Source organism: Mixophyes fleayi, chromosome 5 (genome assembly GCF_038048845.1).
Source record: "Mixophyes fleayi isolate aMixFle1 chromosome 5, aMixFle1.hap1, whole genome shotgun sequence".
Taxonomy (NCBI): Eukaryota; Metazoa; Chordata; class Amphibia; order Anura; family Limnodynastidae; genus Mixophyes; species Mixophyes fleayi.
In genome coordinates, this window is record NC_134406.1 from 42,915,164 (window position 1) to 42,929,730 (window position 14,567).

Here is a 14,567-nt window from a genome sequence, read left to right on the forward strand (position 1 = left end):
AGAAAAATGCTGCAAAGTAAGAATGCTTTCAAAGATAGACGTTAATAGTTTATTTTTATCAATTAACAAAATGCATTGAATGAACAGAAGATAAATACAAATCAAATAAATATTGTATATTCTATAAATGTGGCATTTTATTGTGAAGATAACTAGACCTCGCACATTGTTTACTGATAAGCACAAGAAGAGGTTGAATTGGCATAAAAATGTCAATATCCCATTATATAATATGGAGTAAAAGAAAGGCAAGTAAGAATATCCTTCATTGTGCTGATTGATCCTGTGCTGTGGAGCAGTGGTAGCGGAGATGACAGCATATGTGGCCATTAGCTCAACAGGGGTAAGTGGGTTTGGGAACCCTTTAAATGCTGAGCAGCTCATAGTGCAGGGAGAATACTGTTCACCTTTTTTGTCCACTACCTGTGTGATGTGGACTGGAGCCCAATACAGGTTGAAAATATTGTCTTACAAATATAATGGAGATTATATATATAATGTGTGCATGTGTTTCTCTATCTACATATATCCATATATGTAACTATAATATATCATATTTGCCAACTCTTTTGGGATGTCAGGGAGATGTCCCAGATGGCAAGATCATCATCATCATTTATTTATATAGCGCCACTGATTCCGCAGCACTGTACAGAAAACTCACATCAGTCCCTGCCCCATTGGGGCTTACAGTCTAAATTCCCTAACACACACACACACACACACACACACAGAGACTAGGGTCAATTTTGATAGCAGCCAATTAACCTACCAGTATGTTTTGTTTTGGAGTGTGGGAGGAACCGGAGCACCCGAAGGAAACCCACGCAAACACAAGTAAAACATACAAACTCCACACAGAAGTGAAGGTCGGGAATTGAACTCATGACCCCAGCGCTGTGAGGCAGAAGTGCTAACCAACTAAGATGGTAGCCTCCATGATGCAATTTGCTGTGAATCATGACATTTTGCTCCACCCCGCGACAAAATAATGCTTTTGCATCATTGTGTCACTGGGGCAGGGCCAAAATGATGTAATTCACCATGCCCCACCCCCTTCCATTATAAGCACAGCAGACAGACGTTACATAGTTTTGCTGAACCAATTATCCTGAACTTTTATTCAGATATGTCAGGGTGGGCAAGTCAGCAAGGTGTGCAGTTAGAGCAAGCAAAATAGATAAATAGGTAGATCATACTTACCTACTTTCTTCAGCTCCCTTCCGGGAGCCAGCCAGTGGAGGGGGGCGTGAAGGGGCGGGGTGGCCGAAATCGCGTCATTTCGGCCCCGCCCCCTGTGACGTCATGACGCAAATTGCGTCATTTGACAGCGGGGGCGGGGCCAAACGCCGCGATTCACCGGGAATCGCGGCGTTTGGGATCTAATTCTGCCCACTTCACTAGGAAGTGGGGCACTTCCTAGTGAAGTGGGCAGAATTCGGGAGATTGCCACACTCGCCCGGGAGTCCGGGAGACTCTCACAAAATGCGGGAGTCTCCCGGACATTCCGGGAGAGTTGGCAAGTATGAGGTAGATAAGTAGATAGAGATAGAGAGATATACAGTGGTCGAAGTGACGATACGTAATATGAAAGTGAATAGCTGGGGGGGGCTGTAGCTTCTAGGAATTTATGAGAAGCTTTTTAACACTAAGGCAAATACATATTAAATACAAGGTTATCCCATCTGTGTACACTTGTCCCATACACCTTACATGTTTCCTCTAATTCCTGCTGTATCTTATGTACTATCCTTTCTTTGTGGTCAGTGTTCTCTCCCCTCATAGTGTGCACAGAAAGAGAAAAGATATATAATACAGTGCTAAAGGTCAACAATTAATTGTATGAAAATACCATAATAAGAATATATATAAAAAAATGAATACCTCCATGAATCACTATAGCAAATGCAAATTATTAGCATAAAATACAGGCAAATTGATTATATTACATAAAACTGATCACAAAATGGTCCCCTACACTCTAGACGCTAGAAAATAAAGACAAGACTGATCTACATAGAAAATGTTCAATCACTAATAATTTAATTTAATCATAAAGCACAACATAATATTAAATCACATTGTAGATGCATGCAATCCTAGAAGGACCTAACTGTCCTAATATGTTTTAGTCCAATTAAGATATGATTCAATGATGAATATAAGTTAAAAGAAAACAAATACATTTAGAAGACGCTCTAAATAGTAAATTTACAAAGATTGAATAATTCTACTAGGGATACATTCATTATTTTTCAGCTGCAATAGGTGCCTTTCATAGAAATGCTGAACACCTTTGTCCCCATGTAGTCTTGCTGCTTATTTATCTCCCTCTTTCCATATTCACAGAGGGAAGTCAGCATGATTTATTACACTTAAAGTTACTTACACTCAAGCTACTAGCCACAGTTTATGACTACACAGGGCCGGATTAACCCGAGGTCTAACTGGGCTATAGCCCAGGGGCCTCGGGCATCCAGGAGGCCCTTCAAAGTCCTCAGCAGAATTATTGATTGGTCCGAGGGCGGGGACGCCCCCAGCCCGATCAATGCTGCTGAGTACTGTCAGTGCAGTCCTCCGTCCCCGGCGCTCAGTACTCTGCTTACTGAGGAGATGTCGCGAGTGAAATCTCGCGAGATCTCCTCAGTAAGGAGCTTACAGCACGCCGGGGACGGAGGACTGCAGTGACAGGTAAGTGCTTGGGGGGGGGGGGCCCTCACGGGGGACGGGGGGTGGTTGGTGGCTCACATTGGGGGCCTCACGGGGGAATGGAGGCGCCCTTAGCCCAGGGGCCTCCATTCCCTTAATCCAGCCCTGTGACTACACGACATCTTCAACTGCAATTGAAGTCTCAGAAATAGACACTGGATGTCTGTGTCATTGTGCAGCTTTGCTGCTAGTTTATTTACCTAGCTCTGGCCCTGGATGAGCAGGAAGTGGTGTCACTAGCTGCAACAGCTGAATGGAGGGATTTACTTGACGGTTTCCAGTTCATGGTCTGCAGACTGCCTGAGAACCGCCCCCACAGCGAGCCTAGAGCAATTCAGTACGGGCTTCCCTAAGTACACAGAGCGCCATGGGCAAAAGTAATGTGTATATATACATATATATATATATATATATATATATATATATATATATATAGATCATACTTAACGACTTTTACATAGTGAAGTTCAGGAGGTCCCGGAAAGAGAGCATGGCTGGTGGGCAGGAGGGGGCGGGGCATGGGGCAATTATGTCATTTTGGCCCTGTCCTTGGAGGGGATCGGCATTTTGTTGCGGGGGGTGGGGTCAAAATGACGCGATTCACCGAGTTATTTTGGCTAGCAAATTGCATTATGTGGGAGAGCTACCCGGATTACGGGAGTCTCCCGGACATTCCAGGAGAGTTGGCAAGTATGAGATAGATAAATAGATAGATATAGAGATATGTATAGATAGATAGATGTCCATACTTACCTACTTTGGAGATCTCTTGTCTGGCCCGTCTGGGAGGGGAGATCTCCATGGTGAGTCCTGGAGGCGTGGCCATGTGAATCGCATCTTTAGGCCGTGCACCTCTGCTACAGCATACCAATTCCGTCCTATTACAACAGGGGGTGGCACTATGACACATTTAGCCGGGCCCCCACCCACTTCACAGACGAAGAGGACAGGATGAGGGAGGTTGCCCTGTTCTCCATGGAAGTTTGGGAGTCTCCCGGACATTCTGGGAGAGTAGGCAACTATGTATATATCTATATGTAGACATATATATATATATATATATATATATATATATATATATATATATATATACACACACACACACACACACACACACAGTGATGGAAGTGGGGCTGGTATACTTTTCCTACTGGCTTCATTGTAACACTATCATGTATATACACACTAGAGATGCTCACTGACCCCCGTGAAGTGGTTTTGGTTTTGGTTTTGGATCTGGATTAGCTTCGTGTTTTGGTTTTGGTTTTGGCAAAATCACCCTCGTGTTTTGGTTTTGGATCTGTATTTTTTTTAGAAAAATTGCTAAAATATGCTAAAATCACATAATGTTGCTAGTTTTTTGATCCTACATTATTATTCACCTCACTAACACTAATTTAAAATCATTTGCAGTGAATTTTGACCACCTCACATGTCACAATATTATTTTCATACACTTTCAAACAAAGATTGCAGCAGTTCTTGCCAGTGATAAGAAAAAGGCCTTTGTCATGCCTGGGCCTAAGACCAAAAATCCACCTCTTATGTGTGCAATTATTTGTACACAAATCCTGACAACAGTTGTCTAACCACTTGTAACGTTTGTAAAGCCACACTTAGTAGAGGTAGGGACCTTAACCATCTAGGATCCTCATCCATGTTACGGCATTTGAAGCGAGTTCATGGAAAGCTGTTTGGAAAATCAGAAACTTATGTTAAAAAAATAACAACAAGCAGTCCAGCATCATCTACCTCCCTTCTCTTATCTAGATCCCAGCTCCTGCAATCTATACCCCCAAAACCTTCCTCATTAATATCCTCACAAGTGAGTTAGTCCTGCATCCAAGCTACTAAGGCTAGATGGCTCCTCCACTAACCATGATTCCTCTGAAGAATTATTGAGCGTTGGTCTCGCTGCTGCGGGTGGATCTTCAACCCAGAAGAAGACTACCAGTAGTTTATAACAATTGACTGTTAAACAATCCTTTGCTAAAGGAAGAAAGTAAGAAAGTTGTCACCCAGACAGGATCACAGACGCCATGGGGACTATGCTAGTATTAGAGCTGCGTATAATATCCACTATTAATGCAGCTGGTGTTAGACAATTACTTGAGGTCTTATGTTCCCGTTACCAAATTCAATCACAACACCATTTTACTAGAAAAGCTATTCCTCACCTCTACCAGAAGGTTCCTAAAAATGTAATTGGCCTACAAAATGCCATTCTACTCACTGTAAACTTAACCACATATATGGGGACAAGCGGAATTGGGCGAACTAAAGATTATATGACTGTGACAGCCCACTGGGTTGGTGATTCGCATTCACAAGCAGGAACAGCAGCAGCATGTACCCAAGAACGTCACATTTTTCAGAAGTAGGCTACTCTGTGTATCAGCGGCTTCACTAAGAGGCATACAGCTGACAATCTGTTACAAAAACTAAGGGATGTCATTGCAACATGGCTAATACTGCTTGGACTCTCCTGAGGATATGTGATTTCTGCTAACGCCACCAATATTGTTAGAGCATTACAGTGGGGGGAATTCCATCACATTTCCTGTTTTGCTTACACAATCAACTTGGTGGTACCGAACTTTTTAAAAAATGACAATGACATGTAGGAGATGCTGTCTGCGTCCCGAAAATTTAAGGGGCATTTTCGGGATTCTGCAACAGCATGTAGGAGAATGCAGCAGCTGCAAGAAGACTAGAATTTGAGGGGGAATGTACTTTAGTCCAGCGAAGCAGTCACCTCTGAAGAGAGTGCAGACACGGTTAGCTTGAGTCAAGTGATTGCCTTAATTATACTTTTTGAGAAGCAGCTAGAGAAATTGAAGGATGAAATTAAACTAAGCAAATCCGCTAACTAAATTGCAATTGTAGATCTAGGATGCTGTAATGCCTGGTAATATTTTGGGTAGAATGGTATCTTGGCAATTTTATGCTTTTCTACAGTAAACTTTCACCTTTTTTAGAGAGGTTTTTTTTTCTTTAAAAAGGTACAAGCTTTTTATTTACATTTTTGTTTCCCTGACTTAAAACCACTATGCACTTGAACATAGGCTTTAGCACATGAGGTAGATGGATTAGTATCATCATTACTGAGACTGGAGAGTGACAACAACCATGTCACCCTTCCTGTTTCTGCATGAGCTATGGCATAATACAATGTCACTGGAGACTTTGAAGAACACTGACAGCCTTATTATAACAATTTCTGTTTGAGCACTGAACCCTGTCACCTCTCCTGTTTCTGAGTGAGCTATGGTACAGTAAAATGTAACTGCAGATTTAGACCAAGCCAGCCAGCCCTATAATTTCTATTTCAGCAATGACTCTTAGCAATGAAGCACTCCTCTTTGTCTGATACCTATATGACGCAGTAGAATTTGCCTGCAAATTCAGAAGAAAAGTCTGCAAGGACTAGTATTTGTATTTCAGCAATGACAATTAGCAATGGAGCAATGGAGCGCTTGTCTTTGGGTGTATATAACACCATACACTTTTTGGTGCAATTCAGAAGAAAAGCCTGCAAGGACTAGTATTTGTATTTCAGCAATGACAATTAGCAACGCAGCTCTCCTTTTTGTGTTACCTATATAGCACTGTAGAATTTTACTGCAGAATTATACCAACCCTGACAGTACTAGTTCTTTTACTTTTATGCAATGAGAATTACCAAAGCAGCTCTCCTTTTTGTGTGTTACCTATATAACACAGTCGAATTGGACTGCTGAATTACACCAACCCTGCCAGCAGCACTAGTATTTGTATTTTTCTGCAATTAAATTTATCACTGGAGCTACGGAGCTCTCCTGATTGTCACTGATTACTTTCTTTAACACTGCTACCACCCTCCTCTTTCAATTCTCTAACTTTGCCTGTCCAACTGCTCTACACTCTATGCTACCACTTCTGTATCCCTCTCTCAAATGGCGCTAGATCGCCATGGAGGGCAGTATTTATAGATTTTAAAACTCGCGAGATCCGAGATCCAACGATGTCACAATGACGTTTTGCCTCGTTTTCGAATCCGAAAAAGCGCAAAAGTTCTGAGCTGACTCGGCTTGGTACTCGGATCCCCTAAGTTCGGGTGTGTTCGGTTTCCAAGGAACCGAGCCTGAGCATCTCTAATACACACCTGTGTTTAGTTCAGCAAAGCTGCTGGGAATAGGAGACATGTGGTCTCTTAATAACACTCGATCTGCTCTACACAGGAGCAGATTTATTAATATAGTACTAAGATATTAAACATGTATAGCCTGATTCATTAAGAAGAGCAAAGAAAAAAAAGGAGTACATTTGATCCTAGACAAAAACATGTTGCAATGCAAAGGGTGCAAATTAGTTTATTATTTTGCACATAAGTTAAATACTGTCTGTTTTTCATGTAGCACGCAAATACTTGATAGCATTATTTTTAAATTGAATTTTAAAGTTGATCTAGGACATGCTCTACCCCAACTATAAATCTGTCCCTACATTTTACATTTACCTCCCCCTCCAATGCAACATGGTTTTGCCAAGGTGCAAAGTTACTCTTTTCTTTTTGCTTTCCTTTCCTTAATGAATCATGCCCATAAGTATAACTTAATAAATATCATAGTGCAAGTATCAATATTATAACAAAAAATACTGAAGCCCCAATTCATACACCAAGGCAGAGGGGAGAATAAGTGGGGAAGAGAGAATGGGTACAATATTACAAAACTCAGTTAGACAGTTGCCTACTGATAAAATGATGAAGCATCATAATATATAACTGAATTAATGATCATTATGGATGAGAGCTGCCCCCATTATGGAAAGATGTGGCTCTCTTTCTCAGACCAATTATCGGCTATCAAAGCTATGTTAAAGTCAGTTTTCTATTTATGATAAGATTGTTAATTTTATCAGCAGATTACTCTTTTATGATAATGAAAAAGTAGGGACTTGGACCTTAATGTGTGTGTGTATATATATCTATTTATATATATTAGAGGTGCGCATTGCCCCCCATGTTTTAGTTTTGGATGTGGTTTTGGTGACTGGGCCACCTGTATTTGTTTTTCCTTCTTTTAAATATTCCTAATAGGTGGCTGCATCGAGTCTTGTCCCCAGCGAGTTGTCTTAATGAAGGATTTTGTCATTTTGCCATCATTGCATTTGCTTTCTCCCATTCAATTCTAAAAAAAATAATCTGTATATACGGTTCCCTAACTCCATGACTTAGTGTAAATCATCAAGCATCATATCTCCATCTCTATATGTATTCTTTGTCAGTGCCACAATATGTTTTCTTAATTTCTCAGACTGTGGACTTTCAATTGCATTGTCAATACATGTTTTGGGCAACCAAATGTGAGTATTGTACATACTTACATGTGTGGGAAGGGCAACTATTGGCCTATCTGAACTGTCTGTTTTACACAGTACTTTTTTTGTTAGAAAAAGGTGCCAGAACTCACATTACGTAGTCAATCACTGTACACACACACCCACACACACACACACGAAACATAACGGTCGCCGCCCGCATTAAGCTATCAGCGCTCGACCACACAACCAATCACAAGCTGAGCAGCACCACAAGCCGAGCAGTGCCATCACAACCAGCGCGGACAAAGTACGTATGCATCGGACTCGATACACAGGCAGCCCGCATGCACCTGCTACGTTCGACAGGGCGATTCAAGTCCACGTGGACCAAACATCAAATGTTCATAAGTTACTTTTAAAACTTCGTTGAAAAACGGTGCTGGAACTCCGGTCCGGTGAGTTCTATAACAAAAAAAAAGCACTGGTTTTGCATATTTCTTACATTTCACTAATAGAACATATACATATAAATGTATTATTTATATGCATTCCATATTTATATACATGGGTCTTGGGGACCACCTCCGCTGCAAGTCTTGGGCAGTCCCCTTTACCATGTGGTTGCACGAAGCTACCCCTTTGGTAATGATTCTTCAGTCCTCCCTCCCCATAAATATATACAAGTCTCCTGGTTTTATTCAGAAGGGCAGCATTATGGCACAGAGCATATAAGTAAAACAAAGTATGAAAGCCCTGCTCTTGGCTACCGATGAATGCTCTGGCCATTAAAAAAGTATTGTGTGCGTAGTCTGTTTTAAATTTTTGCAGGACGGGTGCAGGCCACCTTCATCTATCAGCATCATCATTTATTTATATAGCGACAGCAAATTCCATAGTTCTTTACAATTGTGTATCTACTTGTCTACATATTTACTGATGCCTCTGTCTATCTAATGACATCTGATTGTTACTACCTTTTCAATCTCCATGATGCATGCTTTGTAATGTTTAAAATTTAGTGTGTGTGTAGTGTTTCAACATTTTTATCTCTTGCACCTTACACTAAAAAAATTTATCTAACGAGCTTGCTTTAGTCGATGGCATGGCAGATGAAATTTTCCACAACATTCCACAATGTTCTACATGCGGTCGCTGAATATCAAATATGCCCAGAAACGTCGGATCTTGTCGAATTTCATCCAATCCGAACTGCTCATCTCTAATATACATACGTATATATGTATATACTGTGTATGTGGGCAGAGGGATGGTATTAGTGCAGTGTGTGGGCAGAGGGGTTGTATTAGTGCAGTGTGTGGGCAGAGGAGTGGTATTAGTGCAGTGTGTGGGCAGAAGAATGGTATTAGTGCAGTGTGTGGGCAGAGAGATGGTATTAGTGCAGTGTGTGGGCAGAGGAGTGGTATTAGTGCAGTTTGTGGGCAGAAGGATGGTATTAGGGCAGTGTGTGGGCAGTGGGCTGGTATTGGTGCAGTGTGTGGACAGAGTGGTGGTATTGGTGCAGTGTGTGGACAGAGTGGTGGTATTGTTGCAGTGTGTGGGCAGAGTGGTGGTATTGGTGCAGTGTGTGGGCAGAGGGATGGCATTGGTGCAATGTACTGGCAGAGTGGTAGTATTGGTGCAGTGTGCGGACAGAGGGGTGGTTTTAGTGTAGTGTTTGGGCAGAGTGGTAGTATCGGAGCATTATGTGAGCACTGGGGTGGTATTGTTGCAGTGTGTGAACAAAGGAATGGTATTGGTGCAGTGTGTATGGAGAGGAGTGGTATTGGGGCAGAGTGCAGGGAGAGAGGTGGTATAGGGCGAGTGTGTGGGGCGAGGGGTGGTGGTAGTACTGTAGTGTGGGGTTGATATAGCATGTTAATGTTGAGAATTGGCAGAGTATTGCTGTAATCTGGGAGGGGATTGTTGATTGCTGTAGTGTGCAGGGGCTATGCACACAGGATTCTCTCCTGACAATAGAGGGGAGGGAGGTATATCCCACTATACACTGCTCTGCTTGAAGGGTGAGCCACATGAACCTAACAGTGGTGCAAGCAGCCTTGCCAGTGTGTTTGCAAGGGAAATGGTTGTAGAATGGCCAAACACTTTCTAAAGTGAAGGCTACAGTCCTTGCATGTTGGTTACTCCCACATTTGGCTGTATGGTGACACCCGCATGGCCCGCCTCCTGTTCATCTGACCCTGCCTACTGCCAATATGGCCACACCTACCACTTGGTCACTTTTAGAATATTTTTTAAATTAATAATAATAATAATCTGCCCCTTCCCCATTGTACTTATATTAATTTTGTGTTTACATTTCCATGATACACGTAATGTACTATTACAATTTTTGTCTATGCAGTACTATATACATTTATAAAACTCTCAGCAAAATATTTTGATTTTTGCGTGGATTACTGTTCCTGCAACACCTTCCTTAGATTCTTATTTAGTCTAACATTGGACATTTGCTTGTCTCTAGTATGACTGATAACTGGGATGCTTAAATGTGACTATTTATAGAACAGAACATTTTGGGATGAGTATGACAATATGAAATGCATGACACAGAACTGAGTAACACTCTCCCCACCAATCTCCCTCATCTCATTCCCATGTATTAAACAGCAACACTCAGTTTTATATTTGTTACCAGGTAGCATAATTCGTTTGTCCCTTTTTAACACATTCCTGCTGTAGAGTACAGGCAGCAATTAGAGATTAACAAGCCACTGATAGACATTTGAATGCTTTAGTTTATGAATTGAAAGTTAGCCATTTAAGCTGAAAATGTAGCCTAAAAAATTGTGACTGTAGAGTTTACACCACATGAACTTATAATTAGACAAATACAAGATATACACAGGCAATCCCCCTAAATATGCAATATTTCACCTATATTTCAGTGTGCATAAACTCAATAGCATGAATCTATGTAGTGGTCTATTAATAAATTCAATATCACTAATTATTGCCCTTGTCTTTTATTTTGTTAGGCTGTTTGGGAGTGTGGGATAATATAACATGCTGGGACGAAGCTACATTTGGAGAAACAGTCACTCAGACATGCCCTTCAGTGCTGAGACATTTCTTCAGCAAGCATGGTAAGTGACACGTACTGTGAATTTATATTGAGAGTCTAGAATCCTCATCTGTTATAATCTGCTTAGATGTTACATTTAGTTCACTGACCACATATAAGAGCTTATACTGTTTGATGCAAAGCACAGAACCGTAAGACAGCTTCGCATACCATATCCTTAGACTATGCGGTCAATGGATAAGCATTATATATAAACATTATTTCATTGCAATAAAATGTATCAGTTTGTAATACTAAGCAATGAACAGTGAAGAGTAAGTTAGTCAACGGTTAACTGCGGAGTTGGGGGTTAAATAATGAATAGCTCCCATGTGGTAGCTAGCCAATATAAAGAAGGCAATAATAAGCATATTCTTCACATTCATTGTCAATCTCCCTTGTGGTTGCTGCTCTTGATATTTTTATAGGGGGAAATTAACAAGTGTTCTGTTCAATTTTAGCCACTGTGTTGGGTTCTTTGATTTTACAGATTGACGAAAGTGTTTGTTTAAATGGGACACGCAGCAAAGTCTCTTTTAGGTTGTAGTTTGCATTGTCACTCATTGGTCATTAACTTGTGATTGGAGCCTGCCCAGTATTTTCTACAGTCTAAAAGGTCATCTCATTGTGTCCTGTACATTTTATCCCCAAAACAACTTTTACAGTTGTTTGGAGATAGCAAAGTTCTCTACTTTTGCCCTTTATTATTCTTATATTAAACACCAAGCAAACAGCCTTATTTGTTTACAGTATGTGAAAAAAAATAGAACACTAGCACACACCTGCATCATATTTATATCGCTAGCTGTCTATTATAATAATATAAAATATACAAAAACACATCAATTTAAGTTAAACGTGATTTGAAAAACCTAAGCCAAGAGAACTATATATAACATTGTATTTTCTGAACTATGGAAGAGTGAAACCTAAAAGACTAAACATTCTTTGTACAGGAAATATTAGTAGAACCTGCACAGTGAATGGGTGGACAGATCCATATCCAGACATTGTTGATGCTTGTGGACACAATGAAAATGTAACCCAAGTTCATAAGGTAGGGTTTCGTTGTTTTCAATGACATAAAAAAGTGATTGTATGTATATATATATATATATCTAATATATATAAGCCTAGCGGCGTGTGTTAGTCTGTGTGTGAAAAAAAAAAAACAAGCTGCAGCGCCACCTGCTGGGCGGAGTTATACACTGACCTACTAAATTCTTAGCATTATCTAATATATAAAAGTAAAAGTATAGCGGAGTGTGTTAGTGTGTGTGCATGTGTGTGTGTGGAAAAAACTATTTTCTCAGAAAGGGCTCATCCAATTGACCTGAAATTTGGTATACTGACATTATTTGACAAAAAATTAGAATAGTGAAGTCAGTTAACTTCCATCATCCCCCCTTCCCCCCGTGGGAGGGGTAGTAAAGGCTAAATTTACGAGTTGAGGGCTCAAACTCATTTTCGTGAGGTAATTTTACCTCATGAACACACATTAAAAAGGGCGCTTGCGTCAGGAAGTAACGCTCTTCCCCTGAGGAGGCCTGGGCTAGGCCCAAATGCATGACAAGAAACTTTTTAAGACCTTAAGTAGCTTGATTTGACTAGAATGCATGAGTATCATGAACGGGTTAACTTGTATGTATATATATATATATATATATATATATATATATATATATATAGTACAGAGGAAAATGTTGGTATTTTCATGTATATATGTACTGAAATGGAGATCGCACTCCATTACATTATGGTGCTGATATCTTTCTGATGTATGTAATAAATCATAGATAACATCACAATATAGAACATTTTGACATTGACAATGTCCCAATTTAGGGCACCAGTCAGTATGTTTGTCCCAACTCTCAGAACATTGGGAGATTTGTTCCAGCTCATTATTTTGAGCAGGAACATCACCATGGTGAGCGGGTGTCAAGCATATCTGTGGGGGCCTAGCGCCTTACTAGGGATGCCCACAGTGGAGGCGGCATCAGCAGATGGAAATGTGGGTATGGGTGTGCTGCTATCAGGGAGACTGGACACAGGAGTTGCTACTATACTTTGAATAGCTGCTATACTCCATAGTATAGTCCTGGAGTGGGAGTATCGATGTTGGACACAATTGATGCTCTGACACTGAGGAGTGGACTGAGCAGGTTCTTATAGTGGCCGGTTGATTGGTGATTCCCTGCATGTATCCTCAGTAATGGAGGTTAGTGGTAACACCTGACAGAGGTGTTATGTCATCTTTAGCCTGAGACTGAGTCCAGCCCAGCTGGGGTTAACAATTTAATCACAATAGGACGCCTTCATAACTCATTTGCTAATGTGCAAACCATCCCGGCGCACAGATGTTCTTATAAGTATGAATTCTCCTATTTGATCGCCCAGCGGATCCATAAGTGCAGGCCCTCAATACGGATTTTGGAGCTGCTCCTGGAAAATTAATCTAACCTACTTGTGTACAATTGAAAATGCTAATGGGGGAGATAGTAAAACATTGCTGCAAAGTTCAGCCTTCTACTACCGTAGGACCTCTACCTTCATTCGTTTGAAATAAAATACCTCTCGGTTTAGCATCATAAAATAGTCACGAAAACAATGGGACATTGGGACTGTCTTTACTACATTTGTTACTTTGTTTGCCTGAATACATTTTTACGCTGATTGAAATCCACCTAGAAATGTATTCTACCTTCTAAAGAGTACTAGGAGTGTGCAAAAAGTATATCGTTGAAAGTATACCATCTCCAGCAACATGGAATAAAACATTCCAGCAGAAAAAAAACCATATTATCACAAGAGAGAAAAAACAGTATTGTTGCACTTATTGCTCAAACTAGAACATTTTCCAAGAATATGAGGCAGAGTGCGGCCGCGTCAGGGCACAAGTGGCCGCATCACATGACAGGCGATGCGGCCACGTAATCAATGATGCGGCCGCATCGCGTGTCATGTGATGCGGCCGCCTGTGCGCCCCCCAGGCTGAGATTTGCCAGCCCGCGCCTGGGCACAACTCTGAGGATCAGGCAACAAAAGAGCCGCTCACCAATGGAGACCAGTGGGGGCACACTTAGAGGGAGATGAAGGGGTTACAAGTAACCCCAGGGAGCCCAAATCTGGTGGAATTTATTGTCCTTATCGTGTAAATGATGTGTGATCTCTGGGCAATAAACCAGATATAGAAGTGTATGGCCAACATAGTGGGGGGTTAAGCCTGCGCCACTCTGTAGCAAGGATGTGGGAAATTAATTTTGCGGATTGTCTGTCATCATGAGTCAGGGGACAGCAGAGGAGAGAGGACCACGGGTCTTTCTGGACAGGACACTGAAGGAGGGAGGAGATGAGATCCCTAACCCAGTCCCAAAAGGAGGATATTTTAGTGCAGGACCACAGTGTAATTTTTAAGTGCTGTTTAGTATATTTTGGGCATAGTGCTTTAAAGGAGGAAAAAACCTTTTGA

The 14,567-nt window shown here is 41.1% G+C and overlaps 1 protein-coding gene across 1 annotated transcript in view; it reads left to right on the forward strand.

The window, feature by feature from the left end:
* The window catches only part of VIPR2 (vasoactive intestinal peptide receptor 2), a 74,858-nt gene that overhangs the window by 23,366 nt on the left and 36,925 nt on the right, over positions 1-14,567 (forward strand). Inside the window, exons 3-4 of the mRNA XM_075212106.1 lie at positions 11,010-11,117; positions 12,052-12,152. Of these exons, the coding sequence (XP_075068207.1) occupies positions 11,010-11,117; positions 12,052-12,152 (209 nt within the window). The remainder of the gene's footprint in view (positions 1-11,009; positions 11,118-12,051; positions 12,153-14,567) is intronic.